General features: G+C 34.0%; 1 protein-coding gene across 6 annotated transcripts in view; it reads right to left on the minus strand.

Moving 5' to 3' along the window:
* Nucleotides 1-416: 416 nt before the first annotated feature.
* Nucleotides 417-25835, minus strand: part of numb (NUMB endocytic adaptor protein) — a 431069-nt gene continuing 405650 nt past the window's right edge. For 5 of the 6 annotated variants that reach the window (XM_081758768.1, XM_081758764.1, XM_081758769.1 and 2 more), the window contains 4 exons: nucleotides 23359-23424; nucleotides 14796-14929; nucleotides 8237-8324; nucleotides 417-4542 (listed from right to left, as the gene is read on the minus strand). In XM_081758768.1, coding sequence (XP_081614894.1) covers nucleotides 3890-4542; nucleotides 8237-8324; nucleotides 14796-14929; nucleotides 23359-23424 — 941 coding nt within the window. In that variant the 3' untranslated portion in view covers nucleotides 417-3889. The remainder of the gene's footprint in view (nucleotides 4543-8236; nucleotides 8325-14795; nucleotides 14930-23358; nucleotides 23425-25835) is intronic. The other variant, XM_081758766.1, reaches the window with a different exon arrangement.

The following is a 25835-nucleotide window of genomic DNA, read 5'->3' on the forward strand; positions in this document are numbered from 1 at the left end:
ACGATACTAGTACTGAACACTCATGTCCAAATTTATTGTCGCGTATCTATAACTGTCCTGTTGTAAGGATATAATTTGATAATGATTTTGCAGGGTACTTTTAATACTATGTGTAGAATCGGGAAAAGTACATTTGTGGTAAATTTCATAGGAAAAGAGTTATAAATACGAAAATTATAATGAGTAAAATAAAATATTGATAAATGTACAAGAAAATTTTGTTTTCGTTTTATTGTTCTTATTTACTGCTCTTTTGACATGAAATTTGCCATGCACATACGAACGTTATAAGAAATACCGGGCGAATTCACTATCAAGTTATATTCCTACAACAATATATATATATAGACACGCGACAATAATTTTGGACATGAGTGTACATAAAAATGACAGAAAATAAATAAATCCATAAAAACTTGTATCTTCTATTATTCTTTCTTTTATTTTTTTTTACCAATAACAAGTAAAACACATTCGCAGTGAAATCTGGATAAAGAACATTTGTTTCTTTCTTTTTACTTTATTTGTAAAGTATAAAATGAGGCAACAAAAATATACTGAACATACATTATATATATATATATACTCTATTTATATATAGATACATAATCTTATCCAGATTTCCATGCTCATGCGTCATTTCAAGTACATGGTCAATATCATTAAAAATAACCTTTTTCTTGTTTGTATGAGTCACCCAAATGAAGACGCGAGTCTTTCGTTCGAAATTAGTTGATGGCATTAACACAGTACAACCTCCTATGGTACTCCTTCGTACATTTTTTTTTTCTTAAATATAGCGGGGCGCAAGGGATATTGGTTTTCGAAACTTAATTCATTTCTAGCACTTTTTCTTAGCTTTCATTATCATAAAAGTGATATGACATAAAAGGTTTTTCGATATGAAATATAATATATATATATATATTTATATGCACAATTATATTTACATTAATCTTCTTTTGGTTGCTTATTTTTATGAACGACGTATACAACAGCATTCTATAATACATTAAACAAAAGCGAATTTAAAGACAAAGTTGTATGGTGAATTTAAAGATAAAACTGCACGGTCTTGTTCAAATATATTAAAAATTCTGTCAACCATAGACAAGAATCGTGGTTCACTTGTATAATCTTAACAAAAGTTTGTTGATACATGATATTTCCATATGCAGCAACCTGTACCAAAAACTTTCAAAAATATGTAAAATAACCTCGCACATATTCTTTCATCAAGAACTTCGGTACAATTATTTTTATGGTGTAGTAAGAAAAAAAAATCTCTGTAAAGATACCAAAAAAAAATTCCAATGTACGAGGTAAAATATACGTTGTACTATAGAGCTTTCCTATTTCAAGTGTGCCTTCGGAAAATAGGTGAAACACACTTCGACTTCATCCCCGCCGCCGTTTCACGGAGGAAACCTTCTCTTTGCTTTGAGGAAATAACTCTGTCCGCATCGAACCATTGAAGGATCCCGGCTACAGCAACTTGTTCCTTCTCTTTCGAGGCAGGTACGGGGAAAACAAACATTGACAGCAGCGCCAGTAGGAGCACATTTGAAATAGAAAGTCTCGAACAACTGTTCAGTGACATTCGAAAATAATTCCTTTGGATGACCTTTCTTTTTTACCAATTAATTACTTTGATCGAATTGACAAAGTTGTGAAATCATACCTAACTTTACTTAATTTAAAATAAAATTAGATTAGATGAATAACAAACAGGCCAATCCATTTGTAAATGAATGAAATAAAAGAAAATTATCGTACAAAATTCACGTTATAAAAGTCTTTTTTATTGCTTGTCTATGCCCATTTTCTTTTCCTTATTTTATATACACTTACAAATGATGAATTAATAGAAAAATCGTAGGGTGTAATCTTTAAGTATGAGGACTGTAAAAGTTCCCCCCCCCCCTCTTTTTAATAGAAAAAAAATGGTGGTTAACTGAACAGTTTTGAACAAGTCCATATAACATGATCAACTTCTTTATTGGAAAGAAACTGAAAAAAAAAGAAGAGTCCTGCTTCATTACTAAAAGAGAGAGAGAGTTGTAAGCTACGAAAAATTCGACAGATAAAGAAAAAAACAGTTTTTAAAAATATATATATATACCCACACACACACAATTTACTGTAAACAACTTTGAAGTTTTTTCTTCTTTTTTCTTTTGGTTCCCGAAATTGCTAACAAGAAATTCTCATTTTCTTTTAAAAGATGCTTTAAAAAATTAACATTTATTACACGCACCTCTTTATAATATATATATATTTTGTATTCAGTCTCTTTTATATATTTTTAAGAAATATATATATATGTGTTTTATATATATATATATATATTTAAATTTATAATACAGAACTTCTTCTAATAGGTAGTAACACACATCATTAGGCTAAGATGAAGCACTGATATCAGTTACACAACACTTTTTTTTTTATCTTTCTTTATAGCAGCAACAGCCTGCTATTCAATGTTCAAAGAAAAAAAAATCTTCGCAATATTTTTACAGATTGAACTTTATACATCATTGGCAGTTCTATACATAAACATGTTGGTTATATTATTCTTGTATTTTTCATTAACTACATCCCACATAAAGCTTACGGCAAGCAAGTCTAGTCATGTCGCTGTGATCAAAATAGACAGGAAGTAAGTATCGCTGTAATCAAAACAGACAGGAAGTAAGTATCGCTGTAATCAAAATAGACAGGAAGTAAGTATCGCTGTAATCAAAATAGACAGGAAGTAAGTATCGCTCTAATCAAAACAAACAGAAAGCAAGTAAGACAAAAGAACAGAATAAGAAGATGAAGCAACACAAAATGATGAATACAGAAAATCTATTCGGAAGTTGTATGATCCCTGCCACCACTATGTATTCTTTTTTTTGTAAAAATGAAAAAAAAAATCACTACGATTAATACTCTTTCCTCAACATTGGAATGCGAATAACAGCCATGAAAAAATAAACAGCATGAATTTACTTCATTCTTTTTTTTAAATATATATATATATATATGTATATATGTACAAAATGTCTCGTCGTTTATGATGTTAATAAAACAAATAATAAAACAGTTCTTGCAGCTAAATACTGTACATATGTTACATCATTTAATGCTGATCGTTCTCAGTTAAAATTATAGTTAAATATATATATTTGCTTTCATTTCACTAATTGTGATTTTAAAGTCCTAAGTTTTTTTCTTCTTTTTTTATATCTAAAACAATAAAATTTGTAGTTTTTTTCTACTTTTGCTGTTTCGTGACAGGCAACATTGATCATCTTTAAATCTATATATATATTTGTAGCACATTCAAGTGTGTTTGTGTGTGATATACAATACTTTACTATGGCTAACCTGGGAGTTCCCCACATCACCTCCTTACTAAATCAAGTGAAGGATATAGGGCTAACAGTTATCCTATTTGCGATACTTTTCTCTACAGTATCTGCCTTGTAAATATAACTCTTATATATATATTAGTCAGTACTTCTGTAAGAGTGAATGAATCACATGCATTGACTTTTTTTTTTAATTTATGTAATTGTGCTACAAACGTACTTTTGTTTTTATTTACCATATTTTGTACGTCACGCCACTAAAATCTACAATTTCAACAATAAAATTTATGGTTTTGTAATGCCACTCAGTATCAGTAATATTCAGGCTTCTATCTTTTTATTTTTCAAAAAATAATAACAATGAGGCCACATACTATGAACGTCTTTCTCTTTGTGTGAATATGTTTTAACATATCAACAGATTGTGTAATAAGTAACTCACTATTATAACAAGAACTGATTTGTATCTCCAAGAGATAACACAACAGTTTTATCATCTTTTTTATGGTCTCGTTAAATGGACTTTTTTAAAATTACATTTGAACCTCAAACGCTTTAACTGTTTTTTGCGTAAAAGGATTCGTACTCTGATTCCTTGTAGCGATAGCTGCCCACTCGGCATCAAACGGGTCATGCGAATGGGCGGCGCCACCTTGTCCGTTTGCACTCCCCCATGAATTGTGTGCAGTGTTATAGTGTTGCGCTCGCTGATGGCTGGAAAGGAAAGTCTCTGCCGACCCCAGGGACTGAGATCGCAAGTGTGCTAAGTGTGGAGGTCGTCGAGAAGGTGTTGCCATTCCAGGTTGACCATTCGCGGTTGCACTTGTTATACTTCCCAACCACTGTTCGGGACGTGGGAGAGGATTTGTGGCAACAATAGGTGTTGTTGTTATAATTTCTGAAGAGGAAGAAACCGCCGACACTGGGGTGACTGGAACTGCTGCAGCTACAACTGGTGCTGTGGCCGCTGGAGGTGGTGACGAAACAGGAATTGATGCTCCCCACAAGCCGCTCCCAACTACATAATTACTACTCGGTGCGTTAAAAGAGGCGCTACTCGGTGCAGATATAGACCCATGGCTTGCTGTGGTTGTAGTAACTGTTGTAGCACTTGGCAAAGTTGCACCTGCCCACGGCGCAGTGTACTTGACTGGCTCCACTACTGGTGCGACAGGGACTTGCGTCACTAAAGAGAGATAACACAGATATTATAATATGTACAATTTGTAAAAGATTTACATACACATATGTAATGGCTTCTTCGACTGAATATATATATTTAAAGAATACCTCGAAAGTCAGAAACCAAATTGTCTGTAAATGACCAACTTTATAAGAATTTATGCATAGTCGTAAAAACATTTCATTTGATCTTTATTTTACGTGACTTTTATTATGCATATACATATGGTCTGCACACCATAATACTTCACAAACCTGTATAGTATGTCAAGGTGTACCACCGCGCCAAGTCTGACAGATTGGGTAAGTTCGGTTGAATTCGTACGATATGAAGTGTCTCTGTCATCCATTTTCCAGGGAAAATCAAATTAATTTAAGAACGAAAAGGAGATTTGTATTTTTATAGTCCAACGTCTAAAATAAAAAAATAAAAAATTCTGCTCAAAGCATATACTATTTAATAAATAATATTGTTACAATTTCAGCAAAGTATCTTTGTCTTCAGTAGACACATTATAAAATACAATTCCTAAGACTACACCTTATATATATATATATATATATATATATATATATATATATATATATATATATATATATATATATATATATCAGAAAATGTGAGGTTATATGTAGGAAACAATAAGATATGTCATTTGATTTTTAAAAATTTAATTGATTACGTATTTGCAACTTTTCATGACACAACTTTCACTTTTGGGAACTTCATAAACTTTCAATTGGCTATTTGCTATTCAATACATCTGTGTTACGTCTTTTTCCTCTTTCTGCTTTATCCAATATCCCTCTCCATATATTATGTATATTTAGTCCACAGTTCCAATTCGTAAGTTCCTTGCTTTCTTCCTTTAGTATCCAATCCGTTTCTTTCCATTTTGAACGACAAATCTTGTTCAGGGGCGTCATTTAGGGGGGCAAGAGGGGCAATTGCCCCCCCCCCCTAAAGAGTTTGAGGAATACATATATTTTAATCGAGTGTCTACTAATATACTAGTACCCAACGCGAAAGTCTTATGCCGGTGGTGCACTTGCCCCCCCTCAAGTTAAGTATGAAATGACGCCCCTGATCTTATTGGTTCCTAGATATGACCTCCTCACATTTTCTGAGACATATATAAGCTGTAGTCTTAGAAAATGTATTTTATAATGTGTCTAATGAAGGCGAAGATACTTTGCTGAAACTGCAACGATATTATTTATTATGTGATATATGCTTTGGGCAAAGCTAGAATGAATGGTATTCAGTCCAATGTCATATGACTTTTTTTACGTGGTGAAAGTAAACATATTTAAAGAAACTCTATAAGAGCCAAAATATCTTCTTCGACGTATATGAAGAGTTCTTACACATATGAACAAAATTGACTGATTGATCGAAATAAATGTTGCTCTTCATCACTGAGGTTATGTAAGATGGAGCCCTGTTACTTTCATGCTACTATTCGGATGTTACCGAGAGCTTAGTACTCCCATCAAAATTGAACCTGGGAGCACGCGCGTTAGTCACTTGACAATGACGGGGAAGGAAAATAAAATGTATAGGCAATTCCACAGAACTGCACTTTAGTACCTGTAATGCTTATGTTAGCATTTAGAACACATTTTGTAAGATGATTTGTAAACATACTATTACTCAATGAGTAATTTGTGATGGTTAACTGACTTTCCAGGTACCCAATATTTCATGAAACTACGTCTAATCAAAACGATCAAAGAGATCAATTAAAGTATATACATAGATATGTAAAATAGTTTACCTTAAATAAGAATCGTAATTTATATACATTAAACACATACGCAATTAATGTTAACTTTTAGATGATGATACTAATCATCTAACTACTTTTGGCCTGTAGACTAAAATAACATTCGGAACAATTTTAATTACCTAGCTGCAATCTTGGTGGAGAAATAAAAACAGCCTCTACGCGCGTCTTATTATTCATACGTTCAAAGGACAAATTTATATTTAAGAGTACATTTTTGGATGCTATAGTCTAAAAGTGCACAAATAAATAAGTGTCCAAGAATGAATATTAATTTTGGACAGTTCTGACTCCCCAACATTCGCTATCTTCATAAACTCACTTTGAAAGCGATATTTTAGAAGGAATGACACGTGTCACTTTTCTTAACTGCACTCTTGTTTCATGGCTCTAGTCATGGATTAAGGGTCAGACCTTTCATTCGTTTCCGATTTTTTTAGCTGCAACTTTACTTCTTTCGAGCAAACAATACGCTGAATATAGGCGTATCGATGGGGAATTTCAGGTTACACTCTACACAACTTATGATGTACTGGCCACAAAACTACAGGTATTCGAACGGCAGCGTTTCCATTTTTGTTTAGTTTATGGATTTTGCCAGGGATCCACTCATAGAAAAATCAGTCTCAAACTCGTATATTTTATATGTAATAACCAGAACAAGACATCTAATATGGTGATTGTTCTAACAAAATCGCTGATTTGTCAGTATTCATTTTCAAAATATGCTTAGCAGGCTTATTATTACTTGTCGCTAGAAAGTTTATTATTGGTACATATGTCGCTCCACAGTTTGAGAAATGAACAAAAATCTTTTGCGTGAATGCTTTTCCGGGTCTATCTCGTTAAATCTCACTTCTTTACTATATCAAATTTCATTCGCCGCTATTCACGATGTGAATCTTCAGAAGCTATAAGAATAAATAATAATATTTATGCGTTACGATTACTAACGGTTGATTATGAATTTAAATCTAACTTTGCTAAAAGGGCATCAGTCCAATTTTATGGTATATTTACTACTACTACTATTCTTTTTGAACATTTTCAAAACTTTTATAGGCCTCTGAAATGTTATAAAAATGACTGTATTAGCACAGGTAGGCATTTTGTATGGCTTTAGGTTGTATGGCTACCAGAATATTTTTGTTAACGGAGCATATTCTTGTAATTTTCCAAAGGTTTTATTCTAAGGACTGATGCTCTTATAACAAAATTCAAATCTTTTCATTATTTCCATGTATATTATTTATTTTGTACATTTGCCTTATTGGCAAGTTTGTTCCTCCTACGTACAGTAGACCCCTTGTTAACTCATCACCACGAGACCGGACCCTGGTCTCGGATAACGAAAAAGTCTGCTAAAGCGAAAACCCACCATTTCATAGCCTCTAACTGTATGTACCCTACAGCGTCTGTCAGTAAATGTAATACCGGCACAACTCTGTACAGGAGTGGTTGAATGACACAGTCCTCAGCCGCTAAATCGGTCATCATGGACTGGATCATCACTTTTCTTTGGCATGTCCTCCATCACCCTCTCTCATCCTACGTATTTTTTTTTTCTTTCTTTGAAGTTTTAAGCCTCCGTTACCTACTGATCTACCAGAATACAGGATTCAAGCAACTGTCTTTCCATTACTGCGGACATGCTGATTAAAGTATGGAAAGAACTCGCCTATCCGTTGGACGCGTAACAGAAGTTACTGATATTGAACATTTATAGGGAAAAACAGTAAGTGACAAACTGACAAACTTTCATTTTATGGGTGATCCATTATTGTGAGTCAAAGTTCAGAGATGCTACACAGCTTTACAGCATTATTTTATGAAAGCTATTATAGCTCCTCTACTTGGCAGAAAAGTATAGAGCTTTAAGTTAATGCATTGCCAATCACGAAGAACACCTACCTGCAGGAACTGACTTGGCAGAAGCAAAGAACTGCGCTGGAACTGGCGATGCAGAAGGTGTTGATTGATCAACAGTACTCGAAGTAGGCTGCAAAATGAAAAAAAAAAAAAGTCATTTTCATTAAACTTTTGTTTTCTTTGTAATTCTACACACTAACAAACGGAGATAAACTGACATAAAATTAGAACCAAACTGTCATATACCATGTGGTAGCCACAAAAAGAGATAATTACCCGAACTGAGCCATCGAAATTTTTAAGAAAACTACTCACGGAGTTTAAGAAAGAATATATTTATAGCATTTTAGTACAAAGGACGGTTATGAAATTTCATTTTTCATATTCATTTAGTACACCGAAACGCAGATTGTAGTTAGAATGTTTTTAACGAAGTGATAATACTAAAAAAGTTTACTATAATAGTAGTTTTCAAGATGCAAAACAACTCTAATAAAATTATGTAGAGAATTTTTTTAAAGAAAATAACTAAAATTACTGTTGTTTTCTAACATTTATATGAAAAAGTACAATAATAAACCATTAAAATGTCAAAAGGATTTCATATTTTAACATAATCGTAACATGCTCACATTACTAATTATATCTATGTATCTACCAATTCATTTCACTCCGATCGCAGTTCATACTTCGTGGAATTGGGGGCATATCTGAACGAAATAACCATTATATACGAGGATAATCCACCAAAAGTAAGGTCCCCAAAACATTGGAAATTCAAAGGAACTGTTCGTGCGACTCTTGGCACCACTGTTATGTTTGTTGTCACTCCTTACTTCCAAACATACTTAACGCGTACCTCACTTGGACGCTCAGTTTTGGCTTGGCAGCAGTTTATAATGGAGCTCTCAGATGGCGGTGGTACGGAGTCATTTGGTTTTGGAACGCGAAAGGCGTTAAACTGACTGAAATTCATAGCCAATTGACGGAAGTGTACAGCGAGCCATGCATAGACGTCAAAAACTTCCGCAAGTGTTGTAGGGAGTTTGCAGCCGGTCGTACTGAAATTTGTGACAATGAAAGCTGAAGAAGACCGTCAATTTCCAACGAAAAATCGTGAACATTGAGCAAACAGTGATCAGCATCTGTTTCCTAAGTTGAAAGAACATTTGGCCGGAACGCATTTCAGTAACAACGAAGTGAAAGATGAGATTTAACGCTTCCTCAAGCACATGGCAGCGAGCTGGTATGATATGTGCATACAAAACTGCTACAGCACCTATAAAATTTCATTGACCGAAGTGGCAATTATGTAGAGAAATAGATAAAGTTACAAGCTTTGAAATTATATATACGTTGTTGAAAATAAAAGTTTTTTTTATTATTATTTCTTTTTAAAAACTTACTTTTGGGATTGCCCTCGTATATTGGGTTATCCTGAAAGTTTCCGCGTAGGTCGTAACTTATTTTTTGCAACTCAACTAGATTCGACTACTGTTGATATTTATTAGAGAAGTAATTGTTATTATAATTTTATACTAGTAGTCTTCTATATTGAGTATTGCGAATAGCTCTTTTGTCTTGTAAGTTACTTTAAGTAAGAAAATAAGATCTGGCAACTCTGGTTCAAGTATGGCGACATCCATGAACGTAATAAACGAGTGCTAAAACAGAGAACCCGATTCGTTTTGTTGAAACAAATACCTGTCGGTTGGCCCCAATAACCTTTATAATATTTAACAAAGTTTAAGAACACTTGACATATGCACTTTCAAACTTTAATGACGTCAATACACTGCCTGACCTCCGGACAAACCTCAATCAATTCTACAGGATTAGAGGCCAACGAGCTTAAATATTAAATTACTTATAATTAATTATGTGCGTCATTTATACCTTACATGTCGTACTTGTAATTATGTCGTTCTTAATTATTTACAAGAAATATATTTTTATTGAAACAAAAGGCTAGGTTAACTATTTTCATTGTTGTGCCTGTATTATCGCGTAACAACAGCTCTGTTTTCATTTTATGATTTCACAACAGTTAATATGAAAACTTCTAACATTAGTTTTGATGGAAAATCTATTTTGAATTCTGTAATATCTAACATTTGACAGGAAGGATAATAGTAATAGCTGTTCTGAAAAAGCACATGCATCAAATCTGTTCAAAATAATGTAGTGTATTCTCGTTATACCAGTCAGTAATGTATATATCGAACGAGTGTTTAGTGTAATGAAAGTTTTACGGTCATAATATTAGCAGAACTTATGATGGCCGAAATTCATGTTTAGACGAATTTGAAAATAACCTTCAAGATTTATCACAAAACAGTTCCGAAAAAAGGAATCATTTTGATGCAGCGAAGATCCCCCCCCAAAAAAAATCATATCACTATTCCCCCCCCCCCCCTTTAGTTCGGTATACATACTTTGGCCTGTAGTGATACTAGTGTTGGAACCTATTGACTATAAGTGTTAGAAGTAACACTATGTTAGGTTGTAAAGTTGAACTGTTAATGGCAAAAGATGAAAAAAAAAGTGTTTCATTAATACGTAACATTCAATTATGTGATTAATGTTTGTTTATAAACTGTAGGTCTCAAGATGACTGCAAATTGAAGTCAGAATGTGGCCGTAGTTATTATCCTGGGTTCTTGTGTAAGTTACATGTAGTGTTGGATATGTCAATACAAATAAAATGCATATTTTTTATCAATGTCAATATATATATATATATATATACAGTGAAACCTGTCTTTAGCGGAATCGAGCGGGACTTGCAAAAATTTCCGTTAAAGTCAGGTTTCCGCTTAGTGGAGGTAGACCTTTCCTTTCTTTCTTTCTTTCTTTCTTTTCTTTTTTTTTTTTTAATACATGCTTATAAAGGGGCATACTGAGAAAATATATTGCTGTATGTACATTGTTCGATTACAGTACTTCTTTCTTCTACGAATAAATACACAAAAAATTAAAATTAATACAAAATATACTATGCACACGTTTTCTTTATTTTTCTAATAGCCAAGCAGGGTTTTCTGTGTACATTGCTGCTTGACTTTCCGCATACACTTTAGCCTGAGAAATTATACTAAGTGAATCAGAATCATTTTTCCATAAGGTAAATTTTTGCAGTTCCTTTAAACTTCGGAGAGCATTTTGATATGTATTTATTCACTCGGTATCGTATTCCTCTTCTTCCTCTATCTCGTTTTCTTCTTTCCGACATTCCGTATGATTCTTGATTAAGTTGCGGGGATTAAGGACAATGTGTGGGGGTGAATATGAGTAGTGGTTGGGGAAGGTCAACACTGTCCAGAAATATTTAACAAATGAACGAACATTTTATCGCAGACAGTGTAATGTATATGTCTCACAGAATGTCTAAACGCTGTAGTCCGGAACTCAGAATTTTCCGTTAAATGTTTATTTTTCTTTCCGTTGTCCGCGTAACACAGTGTCCGCTTAATGAAGGGACTTTTAGACGTTTTGTTCTCCAAAATTCATGGGACCAAAATTCCGTTTAAGACATTTTTCCGTTTAATAAACGGTCCGTTGAATACAGGTTTTACTGTATATATATACAAGGTATTACAAATATTTGTCACAATATTTTGAGAATAGACTCCTCACATCAAAATTAAAAAAAAAAAAAAAAAAAAAAAAAGTTCATATGGACCTGTGGTCGGAAATGCATAGTTTTGTAGTTAAGGGTGCCAAAAACGTGAAAGAAAAAAGAATTGAAATTTAAAGGTCCATAATTCCACTACTACAGGACAGATCGTAGTCGGGTCAAGACCACTAAGGGACTAGTATGTGGACTATCCAAATATCCATCTTTCAGAACCTTTGGTACTTGCACAATCATTTTTAGAGAGACTATTTGAGAAACTGGTATGTAAACTAGCCAAATATCCAGGTTTAAGAATGCTCCAGTACTTGTACACCAATTTTAGAGATGTTGGTGGAGAGTAGATCTCCCAGTGATGTCTTGACCCGACTACGATAGGTTCCGTAGTAGTGGAGCTATGAACTTTTAAAGTTCACTTGTTTCAAGGTTTCGGCACCCTGTAACTTCGAAACTATCCATTTTTGAGCACAGGTCCATATGAACTTTTTTTTCTTATTTTGATGTGAGAAATCTGTTCCCAAAATATTGTGACATTTTTGTAAACCCTGTGTATATTGATCATTCTTATTGAGTATAAAATTATATATTCGGTTGAAGTTGTTTTAACTGTTTCATATTGTAAAAATGGTAACACAGTAAATATGAAAAGAATCCAATTTCAAATTTGTGTTCCCATTTACACGAATGAGTAGATCTCCGGGCTTGCCTTTAGTTCAATTTGGCAACCCAACCACACACTACTCTTCAGCCATTACTACTGTAATATCCATTACATCTTTCTGATCTTTGAAATGGAGAGTTGGACAAATCGGAATTTCGCTTATTATTTCGTGAGTTCAAATTGCGCAAAAGTGCAGCTGAGTCAACTCAAAATATGACGAAAACAAGAGCTGTGCAAGAATGATATGCGAATTTGTAGTCTAGCAACATGAAACTCGAAGATGTTTCTTCCTGGAAGGCCCTTGATCCCAATTGACGCTAACTTAAAATGTATTGCGAAGACCACGGAAAACTTGTACGAAGATAGTGAAATACCTAGAAATCTCATTAAATGATGTTCGGTCCCACTTACAGGCAACGAAAAATAAATAATTAAATAAATCGATATAAGTAACAAATTCACTAAGGACCAGGCTGTTGGGAACAACAGAACACATGTATGTATATAAGGCTCCCACAGATCTGGAAAATCTGGAAAACTCAGATAATTTCACGAAAAGCTGAAAAAGCGTGGAGAAATAAGGGAATTTTACGTACACATTTTTTTTTTTTTTTAAAAAATACTTGAGAATTATAGACCTGATGGATTTCTCTTTTTCTCTATCCAGCTATTTGATAAGGCCTATTTTAAAAGTTTATTTTGCAAAAGTTTTCCGCCTACACACACACACACACACACACACACACACACACACACACACACACGCAGGTACATGCATAGCAGATGAGAAACCGACTGGTTGGAAAAAATATAGCTGCTTTTTTACATTACGTATAGACCTGTAAATCTGTATAAACTGTAACCTGGTACCTGGAACCCGGATTTTATATTATATATAATTATGTTGTTCCGTGGCCTCGTCCCACGATCACATGAGATGAAAAATGGGATTCTTTATATCAAATAATATTCGAAAGGCTCAGTGGCTTGACATATATGAAGTTCCGAGATATATGTCAAAACCTCCCACCCATCCAAAGAAGATAATAATTAAGAATGTGGTGGTCAGTTTCAGACTTGACTTTCCTCACTACCGTTGCCTCTGACAGCATTCCGAAATCACAAGAGTCTTACAGTAATGAAATGGACATTGTGCATCAAAAATTACGTACACGACGGCCAACACTCGTCAAGAAAAGAGACTATCCTTTACACAACTACGCTAGACCGCATTTTGCAAGACTGTGCAGAAATTAAAACATCCATTAGTCATTGAGGTTCTCCTTCACCCTCCCTATTACTGTGATTTTTCTTCTACCGATTTTGATTGCATTCGGGCCTTGGACACTTTCAATTGGTGAAAAATACTTTTAAAAACACGAGGGTCCTGTGAAAGCAGACTTTCAGGACTTTGTTGGCTTCAGAACTGTGGACTTCTACACTAAAGGCATAAATGATCTTGAGTCACGTTGGACAAAGTGTGTTCAACATAATAGTTCTTATTATTTAGACTAAGAATATCAAGTTAATGTAAATTATATCCCGTTTTCTAGGTTGAATGTATGGAAACTTTAAAGATGATCCAACATTTCTACGCACTCGAATGAAATTGTAATGTTTAGCATTTAGCATGTTTGTAATTGTTCTCATTAGAAATCTTTCATACCATCAATAATGTTTCTCCAAACAGTACTTCGTTATAAAAGATACAGCTATGCTATAGGTATCGTAATAACACATTCCAACTGATACCCCTCTGTTTGAAATACAATTGGGCTGAAAGTGCCCACAAATATGAGAATGTCCTCTACGTAGTTAGGGAAGTAGCATGTGTAAATAAGATACAGAATTATCATGGATGTTTGAAGTTGGAGTATAGAATATGAGTTCTAACAGTGGAAATGCGAGGATGATTTGTGATAGTTAAAGAGTGCATTGAGCACATTAAGAATAAAGATTTATTGAAAACGCTAGTATAAGATTTTGATTAGCAGAGAATCTTACACCCTCCATCGATTATTTTAGTAAGCAACTTATATCAACATTAAAAAACAAATGAACGAGCACAAACTTTCCGTATAGCACAAACTTTTCTTGGAAACAATTAACCACATTATGCAAGGTATTAATAGCACAAACGTTTCTTGGAATTAATTAACCACATTCTGCAAGGTATTAACAGCACAAACGTTTCTTGGAAACAATTAAAATACATTATGCAAGGTATTGCTGTATATCACATATAGAGATTAAATTCGGTGTATGTGGTTATGGTTGACTAAAATCGATAAATAACTTCAACCCACCTGGCTAGTAGATTGAGACAGAAAAGGATCGTCGTTTGACGACAGCAAGGAAAGGCCTTGAGACACTTGCTGACACAAGGCGCTCACAGGATCAGTTCTATCGTTCACAGGAGACGCTTCAGGAATCGGACTCACTAAAGGAAAGCAAATTAAACGATTTTAGAACATTACGAAAAAATTAAACGATGTTAAGAATGTTATGTTTAAAAAAAAAAAAAAAAAAAAAAAAATCAGAACCTAATAAATTATTATAAAATTCCATTATTAATAGTTAATATATAGTACATTGAAAAACAGAATTTGTTTCAATATAAAATAAACTTCTCAATTTTATCTTCTATTCGTAAGTTTCACTATTCTTTGTAATATCTTTTATCCAAGATAAAAGTACACTATAAGGATTGGACTCCATCTTTGAATCTCTGTAATTCATTACTACGGCAATAATAGTGACAACACAAAATCAAAATAGGACTTATAATTTAGAAAGACTAAAAACTTTTGAATTCGATAATTAGAAGGAAAAAATTATATATATATATATATGCTATATTCTTCTCTTATATAAAGAGGATATCTTCTCGATGTCACTGAAAATTAGACATAGATTAAGATCTAGATGTGAATCCAAAATATGAACCAAGATGGGGAAACTTATTACACTACGATCAGTAAATTAGACCACCTTTCCCTCCTTAGCTTGAAATGATCAACGTTTAATTTTTCCCCTCACGAGCCGCCTCTGTCCAAATGAATGTGTGGTATAATACACCAACCAGTGTTAAACAGGTAGCAGCTACTGGGAAACCTGAGGCCAACTCTGTTCTCATGATAGATGCTAATGTCATAGTTTTAGAGTTGTAAAACCATTTTACATTGGAATGGGGTCTATATTCTACGCAATGTTACAGCATTTACTTGATGAAACTGAGAAGAATGGAAAAATCTCGAGCACGAGAGTCACCTGCAGGACTTCAACTCGATTGCCAATAAGGATGTTTGGTATTATTTTTGCTTATATTATTTTTATATTACTATTCTTTGTTCTGAAAAAAAGTTTCAAGATAGACAGATCTGCTGCTCTTTTTACCATGTAAAAATGTACATTATGGTGTACTTTTATCATGTATATATTGTGAAACTACACTTATTGACAAGATATGAAGCATGATACTAAAACAATGAATAGTTTGGCGTTTTAGAAGTAAGAATCATAAAAAACAAAAAAAAAGGCATCTGAAAAATTTGAGCAGATTGTGATTTCGAAAATAATTTTCGAGTGCATAATGTGCTCGTATTCCGACAATATTTCAGAACTGAACAGTGTCAAATAAAATCAGAAAGCTATGGAAATGCTTTATATACTACTTACCTCAAAATATAGTGGAAATAAATAACGTTAATTATACACAATTTCTGTTAGTTTTGTACCATAATATTTCATCAAGAATATATTTCGATTCTCATCGCACCCTAAATATTCATTCAGTATTAAGAGATAAAATCTAGTTTATCATTTTATTACTTATGACGTAACCGTCACGTCATGGAGTACTAGAGTCAATTGCCAGTCTTTATTACCTATCTACTTCACCCAAACTTTTCTTTCTACTCTATTGTATAAAGAAATGTTGTACAAATAAGTAAGTAAATATATAAATAAGCAAATAAACGCAGTTTTGATATCTGTTCACCTCTCTCAGGCTATGACGTCATACTTAAAAGCCAGATGTTAAATAACGAGGCTTTTTACACATGGTAGAGCTTTCTACATAAAACTTTCTTTGCAAACTGAGGCAGCGACAGGTGTTGGTTGTAGCTGGTGGTTGAAACTTGGCAGTTTCAGTTCAGTCCCATGCGTTTTATCCCCTTTTCTCCTCCCCCACCTTCTTCCCCCATTAGGCTATACGGACCTTGCTTGGAGAGAAAACATACTTCGCAGTTGTGATAGGAAACAATTCGTTGTTCTATAGGATTTTGTACGTGCTAGAACGTAGCTTTCTTGCCTGTGTGGACTAGTGACAAAGAAATCTTCAGTTTTCGTGTCTTCTGGACTTCTGCAGCACGAAAGAATTTATTTCCTTTTTCTCTCTACGATTTTGTACATTTCAACACAACTGGGAAATATCTTTTCCCCTCGTACCTAGAAACGATATCGGACTGATGCTTAGTGAAAATATTTAGAATATCCGCATGCATTTTCTATGGTATATTATAAGCATGTGCAGGCTCCCCGTGGCCGTTCTAGGGGGAGCAAAATTCCCGAAAAGGGATTTTGGAGAGATCTTCCTGATTTTCCCCTAATTTCCCTTTCCGTGAACGTTACGGGTCCATGGGCAATATACTATCTGAAAGCTGGTTTTATTCTGAAGAAAATGACGTGCGAACCAAGAATTTCTGACTTCAGTAGCTACTTCAGTGCAAGTCTACAATTTCCTTTTAAGACCCCAAAGTGTTAAAAGGGTTAACGCGTTGCTTCTTCAAACAATTCCAACAAAGCCACAAAGATAATAAACTGCTAACACTACAGCCCAACGAAGAACTCTTGCTGGTTCTTTGTGTACATTTAACCTCTTCTCGCATGAGTTATTTTCAAGTACATTGCGTAATCCAACACAGAAGATACAGTCACGAAAATGAAAAATGAAACACCTGTGATCTTCTCTGATAGTACTAAGCGTTCATATTGGCACCTAGTACTGTTTTCATGGAAGAACAAAACCTTTTTCATTCAAAGGAGAAGTAAATATTTTCAGACAATTAGTTATCACTTTATGCTAAGGTTAACTAAGTAGTGCGTATTCAAAGTAACGAGTCCTGAAAGCATTATCTTTGGTTTTCTTGATCTAAAATTTCACATAACTCTTTAGTTGTTCCCACGGCGCTGGGTCTGCACCGAAAAAAATTGTGGCCTCATCTAGAACGGAACTCGAGACCAGGCACGCCGAAGATCATCTCCTAACCGGTTTTTACCCTTTGTTTCAATTTTTTTTTGTTTCATTTCTTAGTTATACATCTGTGAGTCCAATGGTCTTTATTCCAGTATATAGTTGTACTACGAAAGAAAAGCTTGAAAAGGTTTCGAGAGGAGAGTTAAATTATTCTACAAAGGAGTGAAATACTGTACTATCATTATATATGTACTTTATACTACTCCAACCACTTATTTTTACTTTATATTGATTTCACTTACTAACAGTGGTGGCTCTTGAAGGAAGTCATATCGGTAAAAATTAAACGTCTACCGATGTGATTTCCCTTAAAAGCCCTCACTGTTCACAAAATTCTAGTTGTGTCACTTTACTTTATACTGGGTACAAAATAGCAAACACTGCTTCTGCCTTTCCACAGTAAGCCCCTATGAAGAGAGAGATTTTCCCCCGTAACTTAAAAACAAGTATTAGACCACTTGAGTTTATCTTCGTCTACAAAATCAGCAAAACAGAGTTTATTTGCTCTCTATCTTGCCAATAGTCATCCATCTAAACTCCAAAAGTGGCCCACTCACACAACAAACAGAAGTTTATTGTTGATTCTCCACTATATTACTTAAACACTGCAATACAAATTTACATAAAGGACAGAAAATACAAGAATTAATTAACAGTAAGTAAACATTTAAAGGTGGAGCAACCTCTTATAATAACAATTAGTACAACAGTTTGATTTGACATAGAGAAACACCATGCGAGGTACATATTTACAACGTGTAACGAAAACAAGTGAGAGAAGACTTATTTGAAGAGAAAGATGATGAAGTAAGAAATTTGATGTTACTTAAATAATGTTTTAAAAATAAACCATTTCGAGAATACTAAAACCAAAGTCGAGTTTTTGGCTAAGAGTAAGCTATTTGACATTTGTCTGTGTATTATTATGGATCTAATAGATTGAAAATGTGTATCGATCTCCTTATAAAAGCTACTCTAACTCACAAAGCACACAAACAAGTCTGGTACTACCATATACACCTATAAATACAGTGTGTAGATTTCTAGGTTTTATATGTAGTATGTTACATGACAACAACACTGATCGACGTTCAAACTACATTGAAGTTTCAGCATACAAACTTTAAAATACATTTAAAACTACAGATAAAATTATTACGAACCATACGTGTGCCGTGAACTGATAAGAGAAAATACATCAGTAATTCGAATATTGCTTTAAGGCACCACGCAATACAGAAATTTCTGTACATTTTAGAAATTGATAATAGATGTATTTTGAATACTTCATTTTGTTAATTCCTGAACTATCTACTTCAAAGAGAAATGTGCCTCATTATATTGTTCTTTAGTTTTATATTACAGGTACTTTTATATAATACCGAATACATACAGTATATTTGGTCTAGACGATTGCTTTACATATCCTAAACTACACTGCATTACTTTCCATTCTAAATTGTATTTTACAACATGCGATAGATGAGTACTGCGAACAACCTACAAAATTTAAAACATCCAACGTACAGAGTATCCGAGAAATCCTCGTATTCTTAGGTATGAGTATCGCAGAGATCAATGTCAATGTAATTTTAGTTGTGGTATTGGTAACACTGCTTTCAGTCAACACTGTCTGCTATCTCTGCGTTCAAGGTCAAATGTAGCATCTCAGTTATGAAGCCATGGCTGATGTGAGAGGTAGCAGTTACACAGTTAAGAAAAGGTTAGTAGAATGGCCACACGAAGTCCGGACCTTACAACACCACACAACTTATTCTGGGGAATAATCATCGTAGATACAGGACAGATAAGTAGTTCTGCGAAAGTATTTCGAACGACATTTACAAGATCAGAAACTGTCGCTAACATCAATTAGCTCGTGCGTAAGGATTGGCATCGAACAATTGACGAACTTTCGTGATCTTGCTGGAGTGTTATAAACATGCCAGGGAATGCTTATTGAATACTTGGAAGTGCACCAAATTGCTGCTAAATTCGTAATCAGGATCATGAGGACTGACTCAAAACATGAACCTTTTATAATGTGCAATGAGGATTGTTGCTTTCAGGCAGGGCCTCTGAAGAAGGCAAGCATCAGATCATTACAGAGAGAAAAGCATTGTTTATAGGTATGATCCCGAAACAAAGCAACAATCCTCTGTATAGAAATGTCTACACTCTCCCTCAGAAGTAGAAGAGGTAAATGATGGAGATATTGATCTTATTTTCGATATTTTAAGGAAACTGCACCAAAAATTCACATTTTCTTGATGCTTTGCGATGGCTGCACGAAAATGTGAGAAGGCGTCGGCTCGAGTTGCAAGGACATAACTCCAGAACACGAAAGTCCAACATCATGAAGTTTTTGATAAAAACATGCCTTTGTCATGCTTCTACGCACCGGTTTAGGCCTCTATCCACTTCTTTTCTGTAAACCTCAAAATAAGACTGAAATTGATTAAAGCCAGAATCACAAACGGTACTCACCAGCTCTCAGGTAATGATCCCCTAAAGACATTCCTGCAGGGGGGGGGGGGCATTGGGATTTATATGCCAGTATTAATGTACGATAATAGCGATAACTTAAAGGGTACTACTTAAAGGGTAATAGCGATAACTACGTTCTACGATAAATTAAGTTTTAAGGCATCAGTCCAGAAATTGTTGAATAGCATCTCGTATATAAAAACTACACACGCCTATTGATATTTAAGATTGTTAGACCTACATAAACTGTAAAACAAACATGGAAATAAGTTATATCAAATGAAAATATATAGTGCTACGAAGCACAATATTATGAGAGACATTATTTTTTATCTTTTATAATTCTGCCTGAACACTTAACAGTTATTATTAATAAAAACAAGTTTATTCTTTTCAACGTTTCTTTTTTCAATTAAAGAAAATACCTCAATTTGGCGATCCCTCTTGTTTAGACGACACCTGTTTCATTATTCATATTTAGTTTCACCATATACCTATGCCAAGGATTTAAGTTTTTGACGCCAAGAAGTAAGAATTTCTTACGTAAGAAATATTCATTTGACGTGATCATGTGAATATTCAAATAACGCTGCCATTTAACCTTATAACATCCCTATCCTAACTCTTCATCTTCAACATGTCTCTTCACTCTAACTTCCTGATTTCCGTTTTTCCACATACCCCTGTTCTACTGATTTACCGGCCCTGCCTGCCTATGTTAACGATGTTGAACATCTGCGCCATCTTTGATTTTTAACCTATTGATCTATATGGGGAATTATATTTGGTCTAGGAATTAATTCGTGCGGTTTTTAATAAAAATTGAAGCCTTATTTCAAAAACAAAGTAAATGAATACGTTAACAAAAATATTGTCCATCGCTAGCCACTACTTTCTCCCATCTTTCAGGCAATTTACGGATTCCGTGTCGAAAGAATTCCTCATCTTTTGACGCAATCTAATCAAAGATCCATTTTTCGATATTTTCTGAAGAAGTGAACCGCTGTCCAATCAAATCGTTGTTCATGCAATCGATCAAGTAGTAGTCAGACGGAGCAGTGTCTGGTGAATATCGCGGGTGGAGTAACACTTTCCATCCGACATTTTCCAAATAGGTTTTGACCGGTTTTGCGACATGTGGTCGAGCGTTATCATCTTGATAAATAAGTTTATTATGCCTGTTATTCCATTCTGGTCGTTTTCAGGCCAGAGCTTGCTTCAAACGCATTAATTGTTGTCGATAGCGGTGTCCATTAATAGTTTCACCAAGTTTTAGAAGTTGATAGTACACCACACGTTTCAAATCCCACCATATATACAGCATAACCTTTGCACAATGAATATCTCGTTTCGGTTGTGAAGGACCTGGTTCACCTTGCTTCACCCAGGCCTTTTTTCGTTTAGGATTCTCGTAATGAATCCACTTCTCATCACCAGTTACAATTCGATGCAAAAATCCCTTCCTTTTCTGTCTTTGAAGCAGCAATTCGCAAACGGTTTTTCTTCTTTCAACGTCTTTCTTTTCAATTCATGTGAAACCCAATAAGACATCTTTTGAATCATTCCTATGGCTTTGAGACGTTTGGAAACTGTTGTTTGCTCAACTCCAAATGCTTCTGCAAGTTCGTCCTGCGTTTGACACGAATCCTGATCAAGCAATGCTCTCAATTCTTCATCTTCAAATTCTTTTGGCTGTCCAAATTGCTTTTGGTCTTCCAAGCTGAAATCACCACCTTTAAACCGTGCAAACCACTTCTGACACGTTCGCTCAGTTAGATCATGGTCACCAAACACTTCCACTAAAATATGATGACTTGCGGTAGCACTTTTCTTCATGTTAAAGCAATGAAGAATAACTCCCCGCAAAAACACTTTATCAGGCACAAAATGCGCCATTTTCAGTTGAATAAAAAATGTTGTTGTTTCCGCTTCAAGCAACTGACATATACTAAACAAGATGCTCAATGACAGTAGTTTTCAACGCATGTTTGGATCAACGAAACTATGGGACAATAAGCTAGTTACGCCATCTTTTGTAAAACCGCACGAATTAATTCCTAGACCAAATATTTCTTGAAATGAACTGGAATTTCAATAATTTAATTTCTTTGTCAAGTCTAAGTAAAAATATCATTTGATTTTTCCATAGGGTGCCCAGAATGTCCCTTTACACTCGGACTAAATGCGTATAATAATGTACTATGTTACGATATTTAAGATTTGAACCTCTCATCCTCATCTCTGATATGGCAACAGTGCTCTTCATGTAAACTGCCCCGTGACTGTCTGTAACGGGAGGACGAGAATAAAGTCTGTGCATTGACTAGTTCATTGTCTCGCCTTTCTGTGTTTGGTGAACGACAATAGAGATACCAGTGACTTCACTTTGGAGGGGCGCTTAGTGGTAAGTGTGTGTGGGTTCATAAGCGAAATGACAACTAAGGAAATATCCTGCAAGTGACGGATAGGTTCAATAACACGATTGTTTATCAATACTATGGAGATCCTGCTCAGTTCTCACTTGCTGTCCGTGAACGCACTTTTTCCTGTGCCACCAGCCCCAATGTCCACCTGCCAATATTTGCAAAAGTACAAAATTTCAGTTTTTTTTTGTCCATTAGTTATCAAGATAAATGGTCCTCCTTACATACATATATATATCCATCCATATTATATATATATGGCGCCCACGGAATTTTTGAATCCATTTTTAGAACAACCGATACATCACAACATTTTTCAAGAAGTAGGGCACATTTAAAATCGACTTGAAGAAAAGATCACGAAAATTCCAGCTCATTTCAAAGAAAAGAGAAGGATAGTTTTCTACACAAATAAATGGGCTACAAAAAATAAATAAATTAAAAAGATAGTCCACCCAACATCGTTAAACAAATTGATTAACCTGCCTTCAGGAGAACACTCACGCAAGACAAGTTTCAGAATAATGTAAGATATTCGCAGTACAATCATCCAGTAAATATTACCTCATAACATTTCCGTGTTTCATTTACAACTTTATAGTACTAAATACAGAAAACCTGTGTTAACATGCAAACAGAAATATGTAATAAAATATGGTGTATATGAAAACAAGCAGGTAATAGGATGTGCAAGACACTCACTGTTAACTGCATTTGGCAGCGAATGAAGTCGATTCCTCTGGGTCCTGGGAGGAGGCTGGGGACTTGCTGCAAGGATAACACACCAAATTGTGCACAAAGAGGCTCCAAGTGCAATGTTAGGTATTAAAAAAACTAAAAACTAAATTAATTATTAAGTATGCAACCAAACAAATGCTCCTTTTTAATAATAAAAAAAGACTTGACCATAGCGAAAGGAAAATAATAATAATGCAGAATTAAATATTAGGTTAATTTTGATCTCTTCTTTTTAATAACCACAATTTAGAAGAAAGGCAATAGCACAAAGGCACTATTTCATAGGTAGTTCGTGAAAATAATTACGAAAGCAGTAAACAAGGATTTTGTAAATATAACTAAAGCTTATGCTTAACACATTTGAATTAATATAAAAATTCCAAATAATATATGGGTAATTAAAAAACCTAATAAATATGTTATAAGGCTTCCTAAGAAAAAGGAAAACAAGATGCAGACACTTAGTAGAGCATCTACAGCTAAAATATTAACGATAAAAAAGGGGAACAACAGTTCCAATTAAAATAGCTGCTCACTAATTAATAATGCAAAGGTTTTAGATATATATAAAGAATAGTTCAAGACTAGGTTTTGTAACTTATGAAGAAATATAGAGCCATAAGGAATATAGAAATAAATTTGTTTACATAAATACTATTACCACTACTCTGTATACACCATTCAAAATGAATAAAAATGATAGAAGACGAAGAGGAAATAGATGATGATGATTGATTTACACCCCATTTGTTGTAACCTTTTTTCTTTCTTCCTTTCTTTCTTTGGAATTTATAACAATTTAGCTTCATTTCAAAGTCGTTTTACTATTCGCATATTCAGGTATGAGAATGGGAACGAGGTTAACGTTACTTAAAGTACCATGCCGACGTTTGATTGGTACTTCAGAATATCGCGCGACATCAGTCATAAAGAAAACAAAACGAAAAAAAATTACACACAAATACCTTTTTATTTAAAGCAGATTACTGTGATACAAAAACTTTTGTTCTTGATACTAGTTTTTTTATAGCTGGACACTTGAAATATTGATCTACGTTTTAAATTCGTATTCATTATCTGTAGAGTAAAGCATGAAATGCAAGTGTACCACAAGAATTGGAATGGGTATAAATACCTCTATATTGTTTAACTGTAATTTAGGATACAAGTAATACATGCTTTCTTTTGGTCATTTAAGTTAAATATGAGATAGAAGTCAAAGCTCGCTTTCAAGGCTTACAGTATAATTCTGAATTAGTTTAGTCATGATTTCTTTGAAATATGTTAGAAATATACAGTTGTAAATATTAATCAAGAAGGCAATCCCACTATTTTCACGTTCTTTCGTCAGTTTGAAAAGAAAAGATCATTTTAGCATTCTACTTTAGGACTTATACAAACCATATTCCTCTGAAAACTACAAAAACCACACACATATTAGTTTAATTGAATGATGTGCATTTTTATAGTGATTGTACATGTATACAATAAAAAGAAGCAATGGAATTATTAAGAGTTGTGCCGATTTAGTGTGAATGAATCATAGTTCCAATAACTTTGTGAGAAATGGCTTAGCATTATATACTGAATAATGTACATGTTATTCTAAATCAAGGGTAAAACGGTAGCTCATTGGTAGAGCGCTTACTTCTGGTGCGTGGGTAACTGGTTCGATCCCCGGCCCAGTAAGTGTAGCGAACAACACCGTGTCTGTGGGTTTTCCCGGAGTACTCCCACTTCCTCCCACCCTTAGCCTAACGAGCATAATCGTGGGACGTTAAACTTGAAAGATTTCATTTTATACATATTTTCAAAAGATGAACAATTTTCGGTGCAATTGAGATGTACTTTACTACGTACACTGCAATTTTAAATTTTGATATAGTCAGCAAAATTATATTTTCTTACGGCTTCCGAAGTTAAATTGTTTACGAAAACAAAATTGTAATGCGAAAATTTCGATAGATAAACACTTCAATAAATAAATGAAAACTGAGGAGTATAATTTCGACTGAGCTGCGTAATAGTACTTCTAGAATGTCAATCAAACATTGTAAATATATACTTAGTAAACGTACCAGAATATTTAATATATATTTTAGAAAAAAGCATAATAACGTTAATGAAATAAAATAAAATTATCCTGGTCAAAACTAATAATCTGCCATACATAAAATTAGAAATTGTCAATTTAACTTTCACCAATTAACTTAAAAAAACTGGAATGACATTTCCATCTATTTCTTTTATCAATTATTCCCCATTCCGTTCCTGTTCCTGCAAGGAAAGATTATTTAAAGATATGACAGCAAATTGAAGACAGAAAATATTCATGAGAAAGGAACATAAACATGCACACACACATTCCCACAGAGGAAAAAAAAAATGAATACATATTTTACAAAATGCAGTACTAAATACCAGAAATGAGTTTCAAACAT

This window comes from Thermobia domestica, chromosome 5 (genome assembly GCF_964235325.1).
Source record: "Thermobia domestica chromosome 5, izTheDome1.hap1.1, whole genome shotgun sequence".
Classification (NCBI taxonomy): Eukaryota; Metazoa; Arthropoda; class Insecta; order Zygentoma; family Lepismatidae; genus Thermobia; species Thermobia domestica.